Here is an 18,905-nt window from a genome sequence, read left to right as displayed (position 1 = left end):
GCCTCACAGATACCCAAAGTCACTGCAAACCCAGCTGTCCCCTCTTCCCTACAGGCCACCCTGGCAGCTGTGGCCTCTCAGACCGAAGAAACCCAAGCCACAGGCACAGCCAGGGCCCCTGCCCGGCTGCACCCGGCTGAGCCTTGACCCCTCCAGGCACAGCTACCACCTCCCCACCAGACCCCGAAACACTTCGGAGCCAGCTTTGCCAGGCACGGGGGGCCCCATGGCATCCCCACTGGCTCCCCCTCCAGCCCCCAGCCTCCTGGCTGTTCCACACCTCTGTGGGCTTTACCCCCAGACAGCCCCCTAAGCAGCTTCTTGGCCAGAGCCGCACCTCCGAGATGCCACCACCCTGAAGAGCCTTCCTGGCCCTTTTCCTTCCTTCCTTTGCCACCTGCTGGTCCTGCTTCCTGCTTGGGATCTGTCTGACTGTAGTGCACAAAGCCTCCCGGGGTCGATGTGTCTGTTTCAGCCCCTCCTGTGTTCCAAGCACAAGCACCTGGGGTCTGCAGGGAGTAGACCCTGCCAGCCTGGAGTAATCAGATTCAGAAAGTATAACTAAGTTGATTCAAGCACAAGCATGAGAATGGCCGCCCCAGAATGCAGCCTCCAAAGGGATGGGGTCCGTGCTCCACAGTGGGGAAGCTGAGGCTTCACTTACAGAGGCAGGGATGCTTCCAGCAGGGTGCAGTGAATTCACAGCAACTTGGTTAGTACTGGTTGCTGCATTCCAAGGAAGATGCTTTAACAGTCTGTGAGGAGGAGGCAGCCTGAGAGATTCTTCTCTCTCCTGCCTCCAGGCCGCCCCTGACCATTGACTGGAAAAAGCAGAAGTTGCAGCTGAGGCTTGATGACTCGGGCACTGCTGCATTCCTCTCAGGGCTCAGAATACCTTACAGTTCCACAGTGTTACGTCCAAATTACTCAGTTTCACAGCCTTTCTCAAACAGGGTCAGGTGGACAGCTGAGCACAGGGTATGCGCACAGGACTCTGCCTGGGCTTGAGGGGTTGGGACATGGGCCACAGAGCTGTGCAGCCCCTGCAGGTGCAGCTGGGTCACCTGGGTCTGGGGGTGCAGGGGCATGGGCCACAGAGCTGTGCAGCCCCTGCAGGTGCAGCAGGTCACCTGGAAACTGGAGCCTAATGCTTTTCAGGTGTGTCTAGGGTCTGGCACCCCGTTTCCATCTCCTCGTTGGTCCCTCGAGCCCTCTCTTGACTTCTCCGTTTTGTGAGGGGTTTACCAAATTAGTCTTCTCGGAAGACAAAATTTTGGTTTAAATGATTATCTACACACTTATTTTCTATTTAATTAATTCCTACTCTTTATTATTTTCTTGTGTTACCTTTTTGATTATTTGTTTTTCCTTTCCACCTAATTTCTTGAGGTGGGTGGATGCTTAGGTCATTGATTTTAGTCTTCGCTCTGTCCTCGTTTGTGCGGTATTTAGGACTACAGATTGTCCCCTAAGCTTGGCATTAGCTGCACCCCACAAGTTTGTACATGTGATATGTTTATTAACAGTCAGTTCAGCATATTTTCTTCCACTTCAATTTCTTCTTGGGCTTATCATGGCTTATTTAGAAATGCATTACTTAATTTCCAAGATTTTCTAGTTAACTTTCTGATACCGGTTTTGAGTTTAAGACCACTTTGGTCAAATAATATTCACTAGAGTTTGTTACCCTGGAAGGGTCTGAGTTACTGTGGAGAATTTGCAGCTCCACAGCCACCTCAATTCTCACCTCAGAAGAAAGAATTCCACGGAGGGGCATAAGGCAGGAAAAGAGACCAAGGCAGGTTTCAGAGCAGGAGTGGAGGTTCATTGAAAAAGGATTGAAGGCAGGGAAGTATACCTGGAAGAGACCCAAGCAGGCACCAAAATCAAGCGCCCCATTTAGCCTTGATCCTAGGACTTTATAGGCTGCCGGTCCCCATGATTCTTCCCTGAGGGCCAGCTGCCCGCATGCACCATGCACTCCTCACCCTCGGGATGGGAGGCTGTGTGGTGTGTGTGGAAGTGGTATGCACGCCCATCTGAAGCTTGCTTCTCTTTTCTGGTGAGGTGCCCCCAGAAGGTCACATTTTGCCATTCTGTCTGTTAATGCACCAAGTTGCTTCTCCTGGCGCCTGCCTTCAGTTAACAGTTGAGTGCAACAGGTGTGGACCATCAGGAAACAGCCTCTCCCTGGCACTGGCTGCCACATTATCACCTTTAGAGAGGCAGATATGATGCATGCCCAACTGTCACCTGACCTTCCCGATGGCTGGCGGAGTCCTCTGCCGCCCCGCTCATGCTCATCTAACTTCCTGTTACAATTTTGATTATTTGGAATGTTTTACGTCCTAGCATTTTGGTAAATTTTCCATGTGCACCTGGAGAGAAGGTGCTTTGTGGTGGTTACTGCACGGTCTGGTTGTGTTTTGAAAATTGTGTTGTTCAAATTTCTTACATCCTTACTGGATTTTTGTCTGCTTATCACTTAGTAGGAAAATTATGTGAAAAACCCCCATGATGATGTAGAGTTGAATGTCTGTTTTTCTTTTTGTTCCGTCAATTTTTGCTTTCTATATTTTGAAGCTAAATTACTAGGTTCATAGCAATGTAGAATTGCTGTATCTTCCTGGAAGCAGAGCCTCTTTTTTCATCATGAAATGCATCTCTTTGTTTTTAGCAATGCCTCTGCCTTGGGTCTACAGTTGTCCCTGTGTCCATGGGGATGGGCTCCAGGATGCACCCACAGATACCCACGTCTGAGGTTGTTCAAGTCCCTAATATAAAATGGCATAGTAGTGCATTTAACCTGCACACATGCTCCTATATACTTAAAATCATCTGTAGATTACTTATAGTACAAAATACAATGTAAATGCTATATAAATAGTTGTTATATTGGTTTATTTGTATTTTTAATTTTTATTGTTTTTTGCGGGGGGGGGGGGATGGAATTTCGCTCTGTCACCAGGCTGGAGTGCAGTGGCGCGATCTGAGCTCACTGCAACCTCCGCCTTGCGGGTTCAAGTGATTCCCCTGCCTCAGCCTCCCGAGTTGCTGGGACTACAGGCACACGCCACCAAGCCCGGCTAATTTTTATTTTTTGTTTTTTGTTTTTTTCAGTAGAGATGGGCTTTCACCATGTTGGCCAGGATGGTCTCAATCTCTTGACCTCGTGATCCACCCGCCTCAGCCTCCCAAAGTGCTGGGATTACAGGCTTGAGCCACCACGTCCAGCTAATTTTTATTGTCAATTGCTTTTTGTTCAGATATTTTTTATTCTTGGTGGAATCTGTGATCTGGAGCCCACAAATGCAGAAGACCCACTGTGCGCCCTATTAACCTGGCTCTTCTGGTTTTCATCTGTGATCTGGAGCCCACAGAGGCAGTAGACCCACTGTGCGCCCTGGTAACCTGGCTCTTCCCGTTTCCATCTGTGATCTGGAGCCCACAGAGGCAGTAGACCCACTGTGCACCGTTAACCAGGCTGTTGCTGTTTGCTTTTGCCATTAGTGTTCACACAGCACATACTTTTCCATCTTCTTACTTGGAGCTTCTGGTGTTCTTATATTTGAGATATGTCTCTTGGAAAAGGCCTGTATTTGATTTCACTTTTATCTTTTCATCTAGTTTGACTATCCTTGTCTTTAAATTGGAGTAGTGTGTTTACATGTAATGTAACTTGGGTATAAATCTACAGTGTCTCACTCTTGGTTTTCTACCTGTTTGGTGAGAAGGGGAAGTGAGAGAGGAGGGAAGGCCCTGGAGGGTGACTGGCAGGCAGGCCCTGCCCCCATGCGGGGGGACCTGGGTGTTTCTCTGCCAACTCCTGTCCCTCGTTGTTGAGGCTCCTCCTGGGTGTTAACTACCTGACACTTCTGTCCACAGGAAGGCGGGGAACACGCCCAGGCAGAGAGACCTGGGCAGCCGCTGCCATGAACGAGCGCCTCGGGCTGCCCCCAGGCCAGCTCTGCTCGTGGCCAAGTACGTGGTCCCTGCGCGTGTCCCAGCGTGGGGTTGGTTCTGCAGCCTTTGATCCGTTCTGCTCTGCTCTCTGCTCTCCACTTGGAACTCCGATCACACGTACCACCTCACATGTTCCCGTGTTGCTCACGTGTTTTGTGTTTTTATCACAGCTTCTCCACCTGTCTTAACGTTCATTCATCTGCTTTGCTGCTAAACCCACTCAGTTAGCTGTTGGTTTATTTTTGATATGTAGGTTTGCGTTCGATTCCTTTTACTTGATGGATTTGGGTTTCCTCTGGAGACTCTCTGTCCTGTGATCTGCTTCCTGCCCCATTAGTCCTGGTCACCTCCACGGCCTGTCTGAGATGGCCAGACCTTTATCTCGTGGATGTTTAATGATCTGGGTTTTTCCTCGGCCTTTTTTTCTCCTGGTGTGCCTAGTGGTTTTTCATTAAGCAGTAGACGACGTAGGAAATGTGTAAGGATCATCTCAGTCCTGGGCTGGTGTCCTGCCCTCCAGAGGATTTATTGCTGTAGAAGGAGCAGGCCTGGATCATCCGAATGCACTCTGGGAGGGGCTGCGTGGCCTATCCCTCCGACCTGTGGGCAGCTGATCCAGCTTCCATTTGTCCCACTCCTGGCAAAGTCCTGCTCCCTTTCCAGGTCCCCACTGAATGGGAGTTTCCCAGGCCCCTCCTCCCTGGCAGTCCTTGAATTCCAGACGGTATCTCCCCACCATGTGCCGTTGTCAGAAGCTCCAAGATGAGCTCTCTGCTTATCGGACAGCAGCAAGCCCTGAGGGCTTAGAAAGGTGACAGGTGCCCAGTGTCTGTGAGCCCCACATCTGCCCAGGATGTTGGCCCTTTGAGGCTGGACTGCCTTGGCACCTCCAAAACACCCTCAAAAAATGTGTTCAGCTTTTCTGGTTGCTCTTGGTGGCAGGCTTGGGTGTAAGGTGTACAGGCAAACGCACTGCAGCCAGAGGAGGAAGCTGCCCCATGTCCGTGCGGACTCTAGCCCTAAGGTAGTGCTTCGGGGTTAGTGGAGGAGCAGTGTTCTGCTCCCTGGCCCGCTGCAGCCCTGCATCCCGGCAGCCACTCTCGGCCCTTCCCTGCCTGGCTCCCGTAACAAGAGCAGATGCTCACTCTTGAGTAACCAACTTTGCACGCTACCTGTTAATGAAGATAATCAATAACGCTGTAACTGCAGCATACACACACTGTACTTCCCGTTCTCCCAAGACCTCTAGGAAATAATTCTTACTATAATATTACTCAGCATATGCATTATGACTCCATAAATGCACATAAATGCAATTATGTTTTCTGTCCTCATACATTTTTCCTTACAATTAATATCTTTTTTTGCTTAATTTGACCAAGAAGAAATTCATTCCCAAACTCTCACCTTAGACTTAGCTCTCCTCTCAATAGTCAAACTCGTAGGCACCTGTTGCTTTTGTCTTTCCCATGGACATGGCTCCCAGGCCTCTGACCCCTGCACTAATCGGGACCCTGCGTGGCGCCCCCCGCTTACCAGCAGATAGGGAGCCTGCGTGGCCGCCAGGCTGGACACGCTGTTTCCGAGGCCTCGTGACCTCCTCTTTCCTGCTCACTGCCTTGGGCTCCTGGGAAGAGATCTCTACGATGCTGAAAACCCGAATGGGAAACCCCAGCGCCCTGGCGCTGGGAATCTTCGGGTTGGCATTAGCCCCAAGTCGCTTTGGAAACTGTCATACTTTCCTCTGTCTTAGAACTCAGGATCCAAGAAATGGCGTCCATGGGGATAGGGAACAAGCCATTCCTGGACGTCCAGCCCAGCAGCGCAGCGATCAGCGGCCGGGCCCTCGGCTGCACCGTCCAAGGCACAGGTAAGGTGGCCTCAGCCCCGCCCTCACTCGCCCTGCAGAGCACATGGGGCCTGTGGCCGACGTGGTGGGCGGGATGGGCACATCTTCGGGGCAAAGCCTGGTCGGCCTTCTGGATGGCCTGATCCCATTCCTGAACTTGGGGCACTCCTGGAGCAGAAGCCGGCCCGACCTGCTTTCCGTCCCTTTCCAGAGTCACAGGCGAGAGGGCCCACAGCGCTGCCCTCCTTCGACCATGCCGCCCCCAAGCGGCCACACTCCACCATCTCAGACAGCAGCACCCCCTCCTCCGGCAGCCGGGCCTCCCTCCTGGGGTCGCCAGGCCTGCTTGTGTCCGCCAGCCCAGCCCGCCCGGGCCTGTGGAGCCCTGCCCACGGCCCCTGGTCATCTGACATCAGAGCCTGCCTCGAGGAAGATGAGCCGGAGCCAGAGCTGGAGACGGGCACCCAGGCTGCGGTGCGTGGGGGGCTCCCGCTGTGCCACTGAGCCGGGCATGCCAGGCCTGACATCAGGCTGCTGGGGTGCAGATGCCCCTCAGGCAGCCAGGACGATACGCAGGGAGCAGTAGGGCAGGTGTCCAGGTGTTTCCTGGGATTTTAGATACTCCCAGACATTTTCAAACAAATTTAAACTTTTATTTAGAAAACAAAGCTTCCATTTCCACCCAAGACAACATCATAGGAAACAGATCTAAAACAAAAGAAACAACAAAACATGAAAGAGAAGCCAAGACGGACGTTTGGTAACAAAGGGCCATGATCCCTGAGAGACGGGAGGACAGCAGGTGAGCCTGGTGGTGCCCCGACCTCCGCCCTGAGAGCTTCCAGGCCTCAGTGCAGCAAGAGCCCAGGAAGAGCCCAGCAGCCTCCCTGAGTTGAAGAAACCGCATCGGCAAGCGTTTGAGGTCAGAGAGAGACGCCTGCTGGGAAAGGGCTCACCCGACGGCCCCTCCAGTGGGGCGCTACGCGTCCGCACACTGCAGCAGGGAGGCTGCCAGGCTCAGAGAAACCTTGACTAAAGATCAGTTCCTGGTGCTCACGTGGGCTGGGGGCAGGACCCATTCCCACCAGCCAGCCTGTGAGCATTAGGTGGAGTTCTCAGAAGGTCGTGCCTCAGGAGTGGAGATAATGAGCCCCAGAATGAGCCCTGCTCCTGACCCACCTACAAAATCATAAAAGCAAGACCGAAAACGATCAAACTCTTGCAAACTCTTCACTCTGTCCCTGCACAAAGCTCGAGACGATCTGTAGTTCCCGACGTGTCTGCACCCTGCAGGGTGAACTCACGGTGCCCGACCTCAGAGTTCACGGCTTGCAGAGGCGCAACAGAGCGCAGGCGTGCCAGGGAGAGTCACCGCCGGGCAAGCCGACCGCCCAGAGCCGGCATCGGTGCAAGAACAACAGAACTGAAACTGTGGCTGAACTTGCATCCCAGACATCCAAAAAGTTCAGAAATCACATGGAAGAGACCAAGAAGACCCAGACTGGCCTTATGGGGAGAGAACCCAGAATATTGACAGTGAAAACTGCCCTGGATGGGGGAGCTGGCTGGATTTCACAGAAGAGACTGTGAGGCAGCTTGAAGCGGCATCAGTGGAAGCTGGTTGCATCGGTCAGGTCTCCCAGAGAGACAGAAGCAGTAGGAGATAGCTAGATGTATATACGAACTGGTAGATCAATAGATAGGTAGACAGACCAACAGACAGCTGAGAGAGGCCTTGGGGGTAGGGGGACACAATTGTAGCAGGTAAAAAGCCCCACAGTAGGCCACCCACGAGCTGGAGACCCAAGGAAGCTGCTGGTGTGGCTCAGTCCAAGTCCTAAAGCCTCAGAGCCAGGGAAGCCAGTGGTGTGACTCAGCGGCCAAAGGCCTGAGAACACCCGGCCACTGGTGTAAGTCTGGAGGAGTCCCGTAGACCCAGTGAACTCCAAACACAAGAGACATGAATGCACATCATAATCAAACTGCATAGAACCAGGGATAAGCAAAAAATCCTAAAAGCAGTCAGAGGACACGGGCACATTTTGTTGGGAGGCACAAAGCTGATGAGGACGGCCGACTTCTCGGGAGGGGCCGACTTCTCGGGAGCAGCATGGGTGAGGCAGTGTAATGTACTAAGGAGAAAACTGCCAAACTCAAATTCTGTGCCTGACAAAATCTTTCCAAAAGAATGGTGAAGTAAAGACATTTGCATACACACAGAAGCTATCATAATTCGTCACCCGCAGACCTGCACTGCAAGAAACGTTAAAGGATGTGCTTCAGGAAAAGGAAAATGAAGAGCCTGTGCACAAGACAAGATTTCACTCTTGTTATTTAACTCTCTTTAACGCAGCTCCCATTCGCCCCAAGAAATGAGCACTGGAAGTGAGCTGCACGTTTTTTTCTAAATGGAAAATGGGTAAAAAGATTAGTGGCTTGGCCGGGTGTGGTGGCTCATGTCTCTAATCCCAGCACTTTGGGAGGCTGAGGCCAGAGGATCACTTGAGCCCAGGAATTGGGGATTATCCTGGGAAACATAGCAAGACTGCATCTCTGTTAAATAAAAGTTAACTGTTTAAACAAAAGTATTAATGTATCTGCGGTTTGTACTCTACGTCCAGGTGAGCCGTGTGGCCAGAGTAGCACGAGGGCTGGGAGAAGTTGGATGTGATACATGAAGTGAGGTGGTATATCACTTGAAGGTAGATTGTGGTAGGCTAAAGACATACTTAGAAACCCTTGAAACAATCACTAAAATAACAAAACAATCGCAGCTAATAAACCGTCAGAGGAGATAAAATAGAATTGTTAGAAATCCAGTCCAGGCTGGGCTTGGTGGCTCACGCCTGTCATCCCAGCACTTTGGGAGGCTGAGGCAGGCGGATTGCTGGAGCTCAGGAGTTTGAGACCAGCCTGGGGGACACGGTAAAACCCCGTCTCTACTAAAATACAAAAATTTAGCCGGACGTGGCGGCATGTGCCTGTAGTCCCAGCTACTCAGGAGTCTGAGGCAGGAGAATTGCAAGAATCCGGGAGGCGGAGGTTGCAGTGAGCCAAGATCACGCCACTGCACTCAGCCTGGGTGACAGAGCAAGACTCCGTCTAAAAGAAAAATCCAGTCTAAAATTGTAGAAAAAGAAGGAAAGGGAAGGTGGGCGGGGGGTGTGACAGAAAACACAGGGTGAGAGATGGAGGCAGTGGTCATCACAGCAAACGCGAGCAGGGCACAGGAAGCCGGCGAGCCAGACAGCCCTGCTCTCTGGGTTCCGTGAATGCAGGAGTAACTTCACGGGTGTGTTCTTGTGTCCAGAGTCATCAAACTGCATGCCTTAAAGATGTGTGTTCATTTTATGTCGCTTAAATCCCAATAAAGCAGTATTTTTAAAAAGTACAAGCATGCGCACAGCACTTCCCAGGAGGCAGGGGCTGTGCGCACAGAGGTCGGTTACCTCTACGTCCTGAGCGTGGGCAGTCACCATCACACAGTCCCAGAGGCCGCCCAGGCTCTAGCCGCACTCTGGCACTGCCTGGGACAGGTGCCCTCAGGAATCCAAATGCCACTGCACCCACGAAAACCACTTCAAGAGCGTTGCCTCCAATCAGAAGGCATCTAAGCCCCGCCAGAGGCTGTGGACGTGGAGGCTGCTGGGGGCCCCGGGTGTGCAGGGGCAGAGCCAGGTGCAGGGGCAGAGCCAGGTGCAGGGGCACAGCTCATGCCCGTGGCCATCCCACTGGGGAGCCATGCGGGGGCTACACTGGAGCCAGCATGAGTGACTGCACCATCCTGAGCACGTCTTTGGGCCTCCCAGGAACCTTGGTGCCTCCCATCTGGACTGGCACAAGCCTCTAGTCTCTCTCCGGGTAGCATGGAGCCACACCGGCCCCATGGGAGCCCCACAATCAGTCGGGCTGTGCGTGCATCCCCACAGGACTGAGGTGCCTGTGGGGAAGGAGGTGTCCAGCCCTGGGAGGCCGTCTTGTTCCTCCTTTTTGTTTAACCCACGGGCTCTTTGGCCTCGTTTTCTGTTTTGTTTTGTTTTTTTCAGGGTTTACACTTGTATTTTTCTGGTATAAAAACCCTATGTTGTAGCCACAGTTGGAGCGTGGGTCCTCTGCATGGAGACTCTGGTGTGGGTCTTGACAAGGTAGTCAGTGAATTCCTGATGGGGAGACTTGGTGAATACAGTCTCCTTCCAGAGGTCAGGGGTCGGACAGCTGTAAGTCTTAGAGATGGCATCAAAGGTGGCATTGTCGGGTGGCAGTGCAGCCCCTGGCTGAGGTGTGGCAGTCACTGATACCAGCCATCATGAGCAGCTTCTTGGGCACAGGCGCTGAGATGATGCCAGTGCCCCTGGGCACAGGGATGAGGCGAACCAGCACAGAGCCACAGCGGCCTGTCACCTTGCAAGGGACGGTGTGGGGCTTGCCCATCTTGTTCCCCCAGTAGTCTCTGCGCACGGGGACAACGGAGAGCTTGGCCAGGATGATGGCCCCACAGATGGCAGTGGCCACCTCCTTGGAGCACTTAACACCCAGACCGACGTGGCCAGTGTAGTCCCCAATGGCAGCAAATGCCTTGAACCTGGTGCACTGGCCACCCGGGTCTGCTTCTGCACCGGCATCATCTTCAAAACCTCATCTTTGAGAGAGGACCCAGGAAAAAGTCAGTGATCTCGGATTCCTTGATCGGCAGAGAGAAGAGAGAGATCTCCTCCAGGGACTTGATCTTCATGTCCTTGACCAGGCGGCCCGGCTTGGTGACCGGTGTCCCCTCCTTGTCCTCAGCCTTGTCTCCGTGAGCTCCGCAGCCTCAGCCTCAGCATGGCCATGACCTGGGCCCCGGATGCCACGGCTGAAACCTCTGTGGAAGCCACCGTGGTTCCCCACCCCTGGGCCCCGGATGCCACTGCTGAAACCTCCGTGGAAACCACCGTGGTTTCCCACCCCTGGGCCACAGATGCCACGGCTGAAACCTCCGTGGAAGCCACCGTGGTTCCCCACCCCTGGGCCCCACCACTGCCATCATCCGCCATTTGGTGTTTTCTCGGAGAAAAAGCCGTTTTCTGTTTTTTGAGTTTCACTGCATGTCCAAACTGTCCTGGAGCCAGTCCCAGTGTGAAATGGAGGCTTCCTGCTGGTGGTAGAGGGCCACGCTGAGTTATGTCCACACCGGCTGGACCTGAGCACCTCTCTCTCTGGCCATCTTTCCACACTGGGATTTGGCTCTGATTTCCAAAAGGTAGGGTTAGGAAATACCTGTTTCTAAGCAGAGTGGTGCTTCTGTCTGAATCGGGCCTCATGGGCTTCACCAACAGACACAGTTTCATTTAGACAAGAAATGTTTCTGCATAGGATTCCCGGCCATGAGCTGAAGCTGGTGCTGAGAAGCAGAGAGGCGGCCACTATGTCCCTCAGGGTCACTGGCCCCGCCATGTGAGGCCACCTCCACCCAGTACTGGGGGTGCTGGGAGCTGAGGGGCCCACAGGGGACATGGGGACAGCCCTGATGCATCCCCATCTGCAGTGACGCCAGCCCGGAGGCATCGCTGAGCACGTTGGGGGACAGCCCCAGAGCCCCAGCCTGACCCAGCTCCTCCCAGAGTCACTCTCTGCCCAGGAGGGGCTCATGGCCACAGTCCCACAGCAACCCCCTCACCTTGACCACCTGTGCCTCCTTACAAGCTGCCTGAACAATGCTGGGTGGTGAGCTCCATAGCTCCCACCCACGCCTCAGCACCAGGACCCCCCAGGGAGAGTGTGGGATCCTCCCTGCCCACCTCAGCACTGGGAACACCCCATCCCCCGCCAAGGAGGGTGCAGGACCCTCCTCGCTCACACCTCAGCACCAGGATCCCCCAGGGAGGGTGTGGGAGCCTCCCTGCCCACGATTCAGCACTGGGACGCCCCCTCAAGGAGGGTATGGAGATCCCCCCTGCCCACACCTCAATGCTGGGAGCCGGGAAGGTGTGTGGTTTCCTCCTCTGCTCAGCAGGTGTAGGACCTCACCATCCTAGTGCTCAGGGCTGGTGGTCAGTGAGGTGGTTTCTAAACCAAACCCCAGGAGGGGCCAGCCTGGGCCTCTGTGGACAAGGTTGGGGTGCCCACAGTGAGCTCTAGCCCTCCCTAGGACCCGTTGGGCCCAACCAGTGCCTCCTTCCAAGCTGCCTGAGCAATGCCGGGTGGTGAGCGCCACAGCTCTCACCCACGCCTCAGCACCATCCCCAAGGTGCAGTGCCCCAGCACCATGGCTGAGCCCGGACTGAGCACCTGGGGCCCAGGTCCACAATTCAGTTACAGAACGATGTGTGAACGTGGGTTCGGTGTGCCTGTGACATAGAGACTTTTCCACAATTCGAGGTAAGTCAGCGAGAGCTTGTGTGTCACACGTGCACCTGCTACGAGGCAGACGCTCTTGTTCCACATCGGAGCGGCAAACCTGTTACCCACGGAACCCCCATGACGCCAGCTGGGTGGTGCCCGGATCCCCTAAGCTGCAGATCCGCCCCGCAGAGGTGGCCGCACAGAGGAGCCTCCTGAGCTTTGGCACCGGAGGCAGGCGCCACAATGCCCCCCGTCCTGCCTGGCCACCATGTGTCCGTCCCGGAGGCCTCGCTGGGGGCCATGCCACGCCTGTGCTGTCGCAGCCTTAGGGGGCAAAGTCCTGGGGAGAGGCCTGTGGGATGTGAGTAGCAGCAGTTTTCTCTGGACAGCTGTGATGGCGGCAGGTCCTCTAAGGAGGAGCCCCGGTGGTGTCTCCAGACTATGCACAGGCCTGAACACGAAGCTCTCAGACAGGGGCTGCCACGCCGGAGCTCAGGGCCTGCCGTCGCCCACAGGCCCCCACCAGGCCTGGCCTCTCTTGCTTCCCTCCTGGATGGGTCCCCTACCCCTGGTCCAGAAGGGACTCACCCTGCCCGCCAGCCACTGCTCCCTGTGCTCGTGCAGCCCAGAGCTCTCCCACCCTCCAAAGGTCATGGGGTGACCCAGGGTGGGAGCACCACTCCCCGACCCCCCAGCCCCATGCCCACCGCCCACGGCCGGTGTCTCGAAGCCAGGGTGAGCCATCCTAGGACCAGTGTGCCCACGACCTCTCAGACCAGTGAAGGCCAATGGGCGGGATGCTCCAGCATCTCTGCACAGAACCGGAATCTTGGCTCCTTTTGGTTTTAGCGGGTCCTGTGTAGTTAGCCAGGCAGCTCTTGAGTTAGTCTCAGAAAGACCTCCCCTGTTTCCAGTGGCGTTTCCTGTAGGGAGCCCAGAGCTGTGGTCCCCTGTTGGGACGTTGGCACCAGAGCTGGGCCTGAGGCTGACGGGAGCTGTGCTGGGCGGTTCTGCTGGAATGGGAAGCCCAAGAGGACCACCCCTCTCTAAAAGAAAGAACAGTAAGGGAGAGAGGGAAGCTGCGGGGCCTGAGTCCTTGGCCCGCCTTCCCAGACATGGCCTCCACTCTCCGAGACCCCGGGGCCCCCCACAGAGCTGGAGTAGGTAAAAGGAAGGTTCTGGAAACCACTTTTCAGAACCCAAACAGTATCTCGGAAATGTTGTTACCTGCAGCTGTCGCAAAGTGTTTACTTTGTCTCAATACTGACTTGTTAAAAACTTTAGTAACAAGCAGGATGTGGTTGCTCATGCCTGTAATCCCAGCACTGTGGGAGGTCGAGGCAGGTGGATCACGAAGTCAGGAGTTCAAGACCAGCCTGGCCACTATGGTAAACTCCTGTTTCTACTAAAGATACAAAAAATTAGCTGGGTGTGGTTGCATGCACCTGTAATCGCAGCTACTCGGGAGGCTGAGGCAGGAGAATTGCTTAAACCTGGGAGGCAGAGGTTGCCGTGAGCCCAGATAGCGCCATTGCACTCCAGCCTGTGTGCTGAAGTCAGACTCCATCTCAGAGGAAAAAAAAAAATCCTTAATAACAAAAATGAGTGGCGCATGTTTTTCTCCCGTGTTCCCCAAGAGTCTCTTACTCAGTCCTGTACAGGGGCCATGTCTGGGGAAGCCTCCCTCGAATCTCATGAGGGGAGCCCCAGGGCCCACCTCCTCAGCCAGCGAGGGCAGCCACCCCAAAGGGTGGGGTTGGGGCCCACCCACCTCCTCATACACACATCTGCCTGCCAGACAGTGCCTGGGGCCACCAGCAAACACAGTCCCCTCCACCTGGGTCCCCTCCCGAGGCGGCACTGCTCAGCTCAGGGAACAAATCCTGGAGAGCAGGCAGGGAGGCTGGTGGAGCACCCATGGGCGGACCCTCTGGGCTCACCTGCAGCCCGCCCTTCCCTCTCCCACTGCCGCCTCTGTCTCTCTCTCTCTCTCTTTCTGTCTCTATTAGTCTCTCCTAGTCTCTGTCTCCCTCTCTGTCTGTCTCTGTCTCCCTTTCTTCCTGCCTCTCCGTCTCTGTCTGTCTCTGTCAGTCTCTGTTTATTAGTCTGTCTGTCTCTCTGTCTCTGTCTCTCCTCAGTCTGTCTCTCTCCCTCTGTCTCCCTTTCTCTCTGCCTCTGTCAGTCTCTGCCTCTCTCAGTCTCCCTCTCACCGCCCTGACCCTCCAAAACCCATGAACATGTGGTGCCCTGTAGTGACGTGTGCTGACTCTGTCCCATGTGGCAGAGTTGCTGGGACAGGCAAGTGCAGGCACCCAGCAGCCATCCGCACCTGTCAGCGCCGGGAGTGAACTGTGGGCACCGCCCACCACACAGGTGTATCCCGTTACCTGCAGCATTTCCGCACCTGTCAGCGCCGGGCGTGAACCGCCGGGCACCGCCCACCACACAGGTGAATCCCGTTACCTGCAGCTTACCAACCCCAGCCACACAGGTCCCAGGGTTGCAGACAGGACTCTGCAGCTCAGAGACAGCTGGGGGCTCATCCAAGCCCAGCAGGGAGGCTCCACCTCTCCCAGCCACTCGCTCTTGTGGAAAGCAGGAACCAGAGGCTGGGAGAGGGGTCCTGGGGTAGAATGAGAGGCACAGGGAAGGGGCGAAGCGGCAGCTCCATTCCTGGCCCCTCATCTCTCACCCCAGTTCGAGGCAAAGTGCAGGAGCGGCCCCAGAGGCCACCGTGGGAAGGGAACTCGTTACCCAGTGAGGGGGCTCAGGCCCGGCCTGTTCTCTGCCCCACTGACAGTGAGGGGCCAGGGCTGGGCAGGAGCCCCGCTCGGACGGTGAACAGGACCCGCCTGCTGCCCTCACGGGCCGCCAGCACCAACGCCTGCCAAGGCTGGCTTTCTGCAGCATGGAGCACAGGCCTCTCTGCCCAGCCCTGCGTGGGCATCGGCTGCCCTTCTGTGACAGCTGGGTGCCCGAGCCAAGCAACCCCCAACGGCAGGGTTCCCGGAGGCCGGTCAGACACAGGCGTCCCGGGACCAAAATAGCAGTCAGATGACAAGGGTCCGTGGCGGGCCCAGGCGGAGGCTCCCAGCTGCTGCAGCTAAAGATAGGCCTGAAGGGCACAGGGCTCGGGAAAGCCGGGAGGAGCAAGCAGCGTCCTGCCGCGGGCCGTGGGCACAATGAGGTCACTCCGCTTCCTTTCGGCGGAGGCCCTGGTGTCCCACCCCCAGGTGGCCCGGCAGAGCCTGGACAGCGTGGCCCACAACCTCTACCCGCTCCTGTTCAAAGCCAGCTACCTGCTGGAGCAGGCGGAGGTGACGCGCGCGGTGCTGGGGCGCTGGCCCCTGGGGGAGTTCCGGCTGGGAGCGCTGCTGGGTCCCACCGCCGACCACCCCCAGGACCTACGAGACCGAGCCTGCAGGGCCTGCCTGGAGGCGCTGGTGCAAGGCCTGGCGGACCACGCGCGGCAGGACCCGCGCGGGCGGCGGCTGCGGGTGGCCGACCTCACCGGCCTCCGAGACGTGCAGGTGCAGCGGTGCCCGTGCGGGAGCGCGCTGGGCAGGTGGGGCCGCACCCGGCTGCTGGCCAGGACCTGCTGTGAGCTGCAGGCACAGCCCCTGGCAGTCGGGCGCCCCGTCGAGGTCCTCGCCGACCTCTTCGTCACTGAGGGCAACTTCCAGGAGGTGGTGCAGGCCCTCGGGCCGGGGGGCCCGGCCCCTCTGCGCGTGCGCTGCCCCTCCTTCCGCGCGGACAGCCTGAGCCCGGGCCAGCTCCTGCGCGTGCTGCGCCTGGCCGGGCCGGGCACCCTGCGCAAGCTGGAAGTGGTGCACAACGTGCGGCTGCACGCCGGCCACGTGCAGCAGCTGCTGGCCCAGGTGGGCTTTCCCCGGCTGGCCTCGCTCACCCTGCCCACCAAGGCCTTTGATGCACCCCCGGCCTGCGTCTCCGCTCCTGCCGGCCAGGACCCCCTCCTCGCCTCCATTGCCCGGGAGCTCGGCAAGATGACGCAGCTCACGGAGCTCAGGGTGGCCTTCTCCACGTTGACAGGAAAGATCCCGACGCTGCTTGGGTGAGTCTCAGGGACGGGACTGAGGGCGGGCTGGTGGCTGCAGAGGCAGGACGAGATGGTCCGGGGGCCTGCTCACATCCAAGGCCATAAGCCCGCACCGCCCCCGGCCTCTCCAGGTGGGGCCAGAGCAGCAGGACCACGGCCCCGCCCAGGGTTGAGGGCACCGAGAGTCAGAGCCGTCAGAGCCGCTGGAACCGTGTGCGACTCAGGGAGGTGGAGAGAATGCCAGTTAACAAAAGAGAACATGTAAATCACTAAACAGTCGAAGCGGAAGTCCCATCAGGAGCGGGCGGGGCGGGGGGAGTTGTCTACTGGGGATAACAAATCACCCCAGCACCAGGCGCTTCAAACAGCCTGAGCTCCAAGCTCCTTCTTGGGAGCCTCTTCTCACCTGTGCTCCTTCCCTCTGTCCTGCAGCCCCCTGCAGACCCCACTGCGAGTGCTGGACCTGGCCAACTGTGCTCTGAACCACACAGACATGGCCTTCTTGGCAGACTGTCCCCACGCTGCCCACCTGGAGGTGCTGGACCTCAGTGGACACAACCTGGTCAGCCTGTACCCCTCGACCTTCTTCAGGCTGCTCGGCCAGGCTGCCCGGACGCTGAGGATCCTGGTGCTGGAGGAGTGTGGCATCATAGACAGCCACGTGGGCATGCTGATCCTGGGCCTGGGTCCCTGCCACCGGCTGCGCCAGCTCAAGCTCCTGGGGAACCCGCTGTCGGCCCGCGCCCTCCGGCGACTCTTCGCCGCCCTCAGCGAGCTCCCCGAGCTGCGCTGCATCGAGTTCCCCGTGCCCAAAGACTGCTACCCTGAGGGCACCGCCTACCCTCAGGACGAGCTAGCCATGTCCAAGTTCGACCAGCAGAAATACGACGAGATCGCGGAGGAGCTGCGCGCCGTGCTGCTGCGGGCCCACAGGGAGGACATCCAGGTCTCCACGCCCCTCTTCGGAAGTTTCGACCCAGACATTCATGAAACAAGCAACGAGCTTGGTGCTTTCTTGCTGCAAGCTTTCAAAACTGCTCTAGAAAACTTCTCCAGAGCACTCAAACAAGTGTAGTTCCCCCACTCACACCAGCACAGGTCTTGAGTTTCAGCCTGCAGGGGCCCTGGGCTTCAGTCCTGGATCCCAGGCTTGGGCCTGGCATTTATCCCCACCACCACCAAAGCAGTTCTTAGTGAAAATTGTAGGCGAACCTGCTAAGCGCTGTAGGAGAGGAAGCCTTGCCTTCCAGGAGCGGGGACATGAGGGGCCCCTGAATGGCAGCAGGCAGGGTCCTGGAGGCTGCCAAGAGAGAAGATCGCTGAGGGTCAGTGGCAGCAGATGCCACATGGCAAAGGGCAGAGAAGCCCGGGAGGTGTGGGGGTGGCCGACCTGGCCCCGGTTAGTGGGCACTGGGTGCAGGGTGAAGCTTTGGGGGCAGATGTGACGGCTGCACAGTAGGGAGGGAGGAGCAGAGAGAATGCATCACAGAAACTGCATAAAACGAGCAGCCCATAAAAGACAACAGGAAAGAGGCAGAAACGGAGCAGCAAACCAGACACTCGTTCAGGCAGGAGGCTCCCACCGCCGCTGGGCACGCCCGCCGTCCGCACCTGCCGCACCTGCCGCTGACGAGATGGGGTCGGCCTGCAGGGACACTGGGCTTTTGGTTGCTGTTAGCGGCTTTTCTTCTCGCTTTGTGCAGCCCCCAGAACCATGAGGAGCATCAGACTGTGTGAGCACAGGCGTCCGCTGAGGAGCCACCTGGATCTGGGCATTCAGGCCTGTGGGGAGGCCTCTGCCCCACTGCCCTCCTCTGCTCCTCACCAGCATTCGATGTGAGCCATGGGTCTCGATGCTCAGACTGACGGGAGCTATTCTCGGTGTTTGATTTAAGGCCTAGCACTTGGCCAGCCCCTGGAGAGGCTGACAACCACCTAGGACACATTTGGACTTGGTGTCCACCAAGAATAACTTTGTGCAAAGAAGTAGCTGAGTACTAGAATGACTACATGCAAATAAAACAGAAGTGCATTTTGTGACACTTACATCAGTGCAGTTCAGAGAGGTGAGTGCTTGGTATGCCTGAGTCCCCCTCAGACCCCAGACAAGGGATCCTGAGTCACTGTGTGCCCACTGCCCTGCTCAAAGGTCATACCCCATGCCAGCCCCTGCCCATGGGTGTGTCCCCACCCCCCGAGCCCACATGCCACCCCCTCCCCAGGTGTATCCCCACCCCAGGGGCTCCCGTGTCACCCCCACCCCAGGTGTCCCCACCCCAGAGGCCCCCATGTCACCCCCACCCAGGTGACCCCACCCCAGAGGCCTCTGTGTCACCCCCACTCCAGGTGTCCCCACCCCAGAGGCCCCCGTGTCACCCCCACCCAGGTGTCCCCACCTGAGGCCCCCATGTCACCCCCACCCAGGTGTCCCCACCCCAGAGGCCCCCATGTCACCCCCACCCAGGTGTCCCCACCCCAGAGGCCCCCGTGTCACCCTCACCCAGGTGACTCCACCCCAGAGGCCCCCGTGTCACCCCCACCCAGGTGTCCCCACCCCAGAGGCCCCCATGTCACCCCCACCCAGGTGACCCCACCCCAGAGGCCCCCGTGTCACCCTCACCCAGGTGACTCCACCCCAGAGGCCCCCGTGTCACCCCCACCCCAGGTGTCCCCACCCCAGAGGCCCCCGTGTCACCCCCACCCAGGTGACCCCAC

General features: G+C 57.2%; 2 protein-coding genes and 1 pseudogene across 2 annotated transcripts in view; 2 read left to right on the top strand and 1 right to left on the bottom strand.

Annotated features, from left to right (window-relative positions):
* PLEKHG4B (pleckstrin homology and RhoGEF domain containing G4B) overlaps positions 1-6,336 on the top strand; it is a 90,924-nt gene extending 84,588 nt beyond the window's left edge. The window contains 3 exon segments of the mRNA XM_074387738.1: positions 5,717-5,833; positions 6,024-6,287; positions 6,290-6,336. Of these exon segments, the coding sequence (XP_074243839.1) occupies positions 5,717-5,833; positions 6,024-6,287; positions 6,290-6,336 (428 nt within the window).
* Positions 6,337-8,777: 2,441 nt separating this feature from the next.
* On the bottom strand, positions 8,778-10,627 carry LOC101050673 (small ribosomal subunit protein uS5 pseudogene; annotated as a pseudogene).
* A 4,573-nt stretch (positions 10,628-15,200) lies between these two features.
* LRRC14B (leucine rich repeat containing 14B) lies at positions 15,201-18,232 on the top strand. Its single transcript, XM_003932520.4, has 2 exons — positions 15,201-16,205; positions 16,623-18,232. The coding sequence occupies exons 1-2, from the start codon at positions 15,316-15,318 to the stop codon at positions 17,263-17,265; spliced, it is 1,533 nt and encodes a 510-aa protein (XP_003932569.2). The 5' UTR covers positions 15,201-15,315; the 3' UTR covers positions 17,266-18,232.
* The last annotated feature ends 673 nt before the right edge of the window (positions 18,233-18,905 follow it).

Source organism: Saimiri boliviensis, chromosome 1, assembly GCF_048565385.1.
Source record: "Saimiri boliviensis isolate mSaiBol1 chromosome 1, mSaiBol1.pri, whole genome shotgun sequence".
Lineage (NCBI taxonomy): Eukaryota > Metazoa > Chordata > Mammalia > Primates > Cebidae > Saimiri > Saimiri boliviensis.
Note: the sequence above shows the minus strand (reverse complement) of the source record. Positions and strands in the feature narration are given on the sequence as shown.

What these genes read in the sequence shown, in the direction of transcription:
- LRRC14B (XM_003932520.4), top strand. Translation starts at nt 15,316, where the DNA reads ATGAGGTCACTCCGCTTCCTTTCGGCGGAGGCCCTGGTGTCCCACCCC. An exon ending in AAGATCCCGACGCTGCTTGG is followed by an intron (nt 16,206 to 16,622) that starts GTGAGTCTCAGG and finishes TCTGTCCTGCAG; the next exon opens with CCCCCTGCAGACCCCACTGC.